This window comes from Gavialis gangeticus, unplaced genomic scaffold (assembly GCF_001723915.1).
Source record: "Gavialis gangeticus isolate Ggan-Ray unplaced genomic scaffold, GavGan_comp1, whole genome shotgun sequence".
In the NCBI taxonomy this organism is placed as follows: Eukaryota; Metazoa; Chordata; order Crocodylia; family Gavialidae; genus Gavialis; species Gavialis gangeticus.
This window is the reverse complement of record NW_017729029.1, coordinates 45,139,879-45,146,029: the sequence shown is the minus strand read 5'-3', so window position 1 is coordinate 45,146,029 and position 6,151 is coordinate 45,139,879. Positions and strand designations below refer to the sequence as shown.

At 36.9% G+C, this 6,151-nt stretch overlaps 1 protein-coding gene across 3 annotated transcripts in view; it reads left to right on the top strand.

Annotated features, from left to right (window-relative positions):
- ATRX (ATRX, chromatin remodeler) overlaps positions 1 to 6,151 on the top strand; it is a 211,655-nt gene that overhangs the window by 43,620 nt on the left and 161,884 nt on the right. For 2 of the 3 annotated variants that reach the window (XM_019521505.1, XM_019521506.1), the window contains 3 exons: positions 777 to 829; positions 1,268 to 1,392; positions 3,133 to 3,252. In XM_019521505.1, the coding sequence (XP_019377050.1) occupies positions 777 to 829; positions 1,268 to 1,392; positions 3,133 to 3,252 (298 nt within the window). The remainder of the gene's footprint in view (positions 1 to 776; positions 830 to 1,267; positions 1,393 to 3,132; positions 3,253 to 6,151) is intronic. The other variant, XM_019521507.1, reaches the window with a different exon arrangement.

Below are 6,151 nucleotides of genomic sequence, written 5' to 3'. Positions count from 1 at the left end.
CCCCCCCCCCCCCCCCAGGCTGCCTGCAGTGCCAGATCCAATAGCTCAAGGGGGCAACATGGGGCACATGCTGCATGCAGTGCTTTGCCGGACTGGCCCTTCACACTGGTTCTGGCACAGCTAGATTTGGGCCAACCCCAGAACCAGTGCACAGGGCTGTTTTGGGGCACTGCATGAAGCACATGCCCTCACCTGACCATCTGTGCTGGGTCCAGTGCATGGGGTTAGTTCAGTGACCCAGGAGCTGGATCTGGCCCATGGACTGTATGTTTGACACCCCTAGTATAGAGAATTACAGAAAAGAAAAACTGATGTAGGGACCCTTTTTCATGAATAAAATGCCTCAATTTCATGCAAATTCATTACATTAGAGTGTTTTTGTAGAAGTCTTAAATCACAGTAATATTCCTGAGTATATTCTGACATATTGTATGTTTATATTGAGTTTTAAAACCTTGTTTTAAATGTTGTAAGTTGAAACGCTATATTAAAATGTGTTTCTCAAAATGCTGTTATACCACCAGTGTGTTAAGGTAATTAAAATTGTATATATTAAGCAAAGCTTATAAAAATTATTTTTCTGTGCTTGGTAGTTAAAATGTGGTATAGAATAAGAATGAGACACGATTGGTTTAAATCTAGGCAGAAGATGATTTTAAGCTTTTCTTATTTGTAAACAATACCAACATTTTGTATTTCTATTGACATATATGACCTGGTCTCACAACTAGATATTTGTGACATTTTAATAATATTTTTTTTCTTCCTGCTTTTAGGGCAATAGTTCTTCAGAAAGATCCAAATCTTTAGGATCATCACGTTCGAAAAGGTCAGTTTGAAAATAACGCACACAATACTCGTGTGACCTTGGGGTCTTCCCAAATTGATCTGCAGAAACAGTCTGCATGCTAAGCCAGGCTAGTACAGATTGGCATAGATCCGTTTAAGCTAGTGGAGTTGGGTTGATCTATGTCAGGGGCTGGCAACCTACAGCTCACAAGCCAGATTCAGTTGGTGAGCTGGGGCTTTAGTGGTATGAGGGTTTTGCTTACCTTTCGCCACTGACTGGGTAGTGGAGAGCTTGATCTATTTTATTCTTCAAGATTTGTTTATGGTTTGGGGCAAAAAAATCCCAAAATGAAAACAATACAGAATTCCAAAATTCTTGTTCCACACAGCTTGGGTTTGACTGCAGAGTACCATGTACTCCTATATTACTATATATAATATAATATTAATCACAATTTGGGATATTTTTTCTGTACAGGAAGCCTACTGTGGTAACAAAATATGTTGGATCAGATGATGAGCAAACCTTAGATGAAACTGTAAATGAAGATTTTTCAAATGAAAACTCAGAAAATGATGTTGACATGAAAAGCTTGCCAAAAGGTAGTTCATGCTGTTTCGTTATTCTGTCTAAATATCTGTCTAAATTCTACAGATTAGTTCCAAGATAATTATGGAGTGCGCCTCAATACTTCAGAAGAACCACTTGTTTTTCATACTTGTTTTTCTTTTTTGTTTTTTGTTAAGTACCAACTTTAAAAAGACCTTATACTGAGGATTTACTGTTCAAAAGGTTAAAAGACGTCTGTCATCAATTTTGAGTCCCACATACTTAAACCTATGGATTGACCAGTGTACATTGACTACTTAATATCAAACATCCACTGATACCGATATTTTTCACAGAAATAGAGACATGACACTTTTTTTTTCTTTTGTAAAGTTTTCAAACCCTACTAAAGTTGCTTTTAAGAACGAAATGGGCATGGGCATGCAACCTAGTTATTGCCAGTTATTGGAGCGTGGAGATAGACCAGGGGTGGACAAAATGCAGCCTGCGGGCCAGATGTGGCCCACCAGGCCATTCTATCTGTCCCACAGGGCCCCTAAAAAATTTAGAAAATGAATACTTATTTGCCCCCAGCTGCCTGTCATGCGGCCCTTGATGGCTTCCCAAAACTCAGTAAGCGGCCCTCCGTCCAAAATAATTGCCCATCCCTGGGATAAACAGCAAATCATGTCAGCTGCTCCATGGTAAGCGCTTGTGTGCACACTCTTTACTGCTGTGGGACTCTACCTTTCTTTCATGAAGGGCTAAACTGCTATGAGTTGTGTACTGCAGGTGAAAGTGTGTACCCAAATAGTTTTTGTGGAACAGGTGACGTACTGTAAAATCCCTCTCTTTTTTTTTTTTTTTTGCAGTAATGTTTGTGTTCCTATACATTTTGGCTTTTGATTAATTTGCAGACTCTTAAATTTTCAAATTTTACTCCTTTGTCTTTTAAAGTATTTGAGAGCATTAAAAGGAAAGCCCACTCTTGAATTGTTTAAAAAAATTATATTCACTTTAAATTGGCATATTGGATTTTGGTAAGGTATTATACTTAAAAACAATAAACAAAAAAACCCCAAGCAAAACGCAACCCTCCCCCGTCTTCCATTCTTAACTGTAGTTTCTTTTCTTTTGACTTTTCTTTTTACCTGTAAGATTTTTTTAATTGCAAAGAGACTACTACAGTTCCGTGTACAAGAAATTCATTTTGAGGTTATAGAGTATTTTATTTTCTACAAAGTATCCTGGAGACCCAAGTATTAAAACTCTTTATATGAAACAACACATTTCTCTTCCTGTAACATTAAGATCGTTCTCTGGTTAAATTCAAACTTTAGGCGATTATCAGAATTTTGTAAAAGGGAAAACGAGTTTTGTTTATATATTGCTTTTCAAAAAAGACAGAGTGGTAACTTCTAAGGCTTTTGATACATTCAGAATCAGCTGTCCTAAAGAAAGTCCTTTAGGTGCAACATATCTGCCTATTAGGTTCCACCATTTTGACTTTCTGATTTCATTCTGTTCTGCATGGACCAGTTCTTGGGGTAGAGGGTAGTTAATTCTCCATGGCCCATTCTGCCCTGCAATTGTAATAAGTGCCAGTTTTGAGGTATGTGGTATTGGTGTTTTTGATATGGACACCTGTATATTAGGAACTGCATTATCAGTTAGTCATCAGACAGTAATTTTGGAAAAAGAAATATGTGCAATGTTGGCTTTTATTTAAACAGGACTCTTGCACTTCACTTGGATGTGTAATGGTTTCCAATTTTTAAATGAAATCATTCTAGGTACAGTGGTTGTACAACCAGAGCCAGTGCTGAATGAAGACAAAGATGATTTTAAAGGGCCTGAATTTAGAAGCAGAAATACCGTTAAAATGAAACCTGAGGCTCCCAAAAAGCGTGGAGGTAAATACTATTTAAAACATGTTTCAAGATGGGTTTAAATTGCTGCTTATGGCCACATTTGGTACATCTAAAAATTGTACATATTTCCTATAAAAATTATCTTAAAAATACCTCCACACTTCTGGCTTTTTGTTCATTAAAAATTCTAGCCTGCCAATATTAGCCTCCATTGCTGCCCTTCCAAAGCAGCAGTGAAAGCTAAGATTAATTCTTGTAAAATATTTTGTTTTGGGTAACCATAGAATACTTCATGAGGTGTTCTGTATAAACCAGTCTCTCTCTTTAAAAAATAGAGTTTTGGTTCCACTGAGCTATAATGCAATATTCCTTTCTAGGGAATGATGTTGGAACCCCACTGAACATGTTCAAAGAATCTCCAAGAGATCCCTTCACACTTAAGTAGGGACATGTTCTCCTCTGGCTTACAGGATGTTAGTTGACAAGGAAGAATTAAACATAAAGTCCCAGATGCATTTAATTGGTGGGCAGTTCTCTGGCTATTGGGCCCATTCCTGAGGTCATCCGTGGAAAGATGTTATGCCAGTCAGTTTTCCTCTGCTTCCACTGAATTGATATGAGGGTAGGTAGCTGCTAATGGATAATACAAATATATGTCCCTTACGGATTTTTCAGCAAGAAAAGATTAAGTAAGACATGCACGACCTAAGGGATACACTACCATTTAAAAAAACAAAAGGGGGGCAGGGAGGGGCAACCATACATTTCTCTTCCCTTATCTTTATCAATAATATTTTATTTCACATACCAAAAGCAGTAGCTAGGATAACTGGGCGAATAGCTCTCGCGTCTTCCCATTCCCTTCTCCCCACTGGGTCATGCAACAGACTTGTTCCAGCCTAGTTTTCCTTATTTAATAATTCTTTTGTTTACCATTTTTTTTTCCTCCACAGTTGTGATTTGGGATTTAAAAGGATTAAAAATGATTTTGAAGAAGCATAATGTTTTTCTTGCACATGCATGTATGAGACTTATTGCTGTACTTTTTAGTCATTGTTTGCTCTAAATTGTCCACCTGAGGGGTCACATGATATATTTTTAATTATGCTGTTGAAATTATTATATTAGAAACTATTTAAGTATAGGTATCTCTTTGCTGTATGTGATTTAGGAAAGTAGTTCTAGATCGGGTATAACAGACATATTAGTTAAAGAATAGTTTTAGCAATTAAGCATGCAGCTTCTGTCAGTTCTAGAGTCACGGGATGCAGAACATCATGAATATAATCTTTGTACAGTACCTTAAAAACAATCTGATACTCCATCTGGTATATTTTCACATGAATGCCTTCAGATTTTTGCTAGGAGTTGCATGCCCTGCTTTTTCAAAAATTAAAAATGTTAGTAGTAATAAAACTATTACATCTTTGCTGTTCTAGAATTAGAAGGCTTCTGGCCACAGCTATACCAGGCAACATGCCCATAATCAATTTCTTGTTTTACACTTGCAGAATGGTCATAAACCCATATTCTTTTCTTGATCTCTTTTGTTCTTGGTTATTAATGTAGAGTTCTAAACTTCCCAATTATTGTTAGTATTTAATAATTGGTAACACAGAGATGTTCTGTGTTTTAGCATTAGTATTCAGATCTTTGATTCTATGTAATGGATTTTAAATGGAGGAAAAAATGTGAAGACTTTTTTTGTGAGGTTTTTACAGCCAAAGTCCTACTGTCTTTCTCAATGTCATTTCAGACACTAGGAAAGGGAAGTAGTCCTGACTCCTAACGTACAAGGTTTGAAAAATTACAGAGAAAATGTGGGTGACTACTGTTTAGCTGGTTATTCCTTAGACTGATGACACCTACTGCATTTATGTGAGATGACAGCAATTGTATGTCAGGGTTCACAGGAGCCTTCTGTAAAGTTCAATAAAATATGGTCCATCTTCAGGCAGGTGAGGTACTCCTGTGGTATGGCATTGGCAGGTGCCTTTTATTCAGAGTTCATCATCAGTGGTGTTTGGAATTTGAGGATCTTGGGAATATATGTCTAAACTGGATTTAGGCTTCCAAATAAATCTAGTATACATATGTGTTGCAGCTAAAAATAAGGCTAACATTCAGAACTTCCTTTCCTCTACCTTTTCAAGGGAAGATTTTGTACAGACTTGTACAGTGCACCTTGGTTATGTGACCCAGTAGGGCATTTGTTTAATCTTTGTTTGAAGATGAATAATCGTTGAGTTTTGGGCTTAAAAAAATCAATACTCTGTTATGTTTGTTCAAGGGGGGTCATAAATCCATATACATGGAGCATTTGTATTAAATTACAGAAATTATATCTCCTAATACTAACTAATACCTTTACGTTGCTAGCTTTGGTTAGTTAACTCATAGTTGGGCTTTTGTAAAGCGTTTGATTTGATGCTACCCAACATTTTAATTAAGAAATTCATGTAGCATCCATTACATGGATTAAAAACTTGCTGGTTGGCACAGAGGTAGAATTGTAAGTAGGGAAGTCATTATCAAGCAGGTGCATTTTCTAGTTGTATCCCACTGGGGATAGTTTTTTCCCCTAACTATTTAACATGTTTAACAGTGTTATGGAAGATAACATGATTACTGATGACTGAAAGATTTGGGAAGTGATAAAGAATGAAGAGGACAGGTCACTGATAAGTGACACTTTAGACTTGTTGGTAGTTTGGGCAGGAGCAAACCGTATGTTTCGGATATCCAAATCTGAACAAACATAGTAGTAACTAAAAACAGACTTACTGTTGGGCAGTTCTATCTTAGGAATCAGTGATTCTCTGAAGAAGATGGGGGTGTGTAGAATTCCATCATGATGTATAATCAGCTAAATGTGAACTCCCATTGTGACCCAATGTAGCTGAAAAGGCCGGTGCAATTCATAGACTTTTATAAGCAAGGG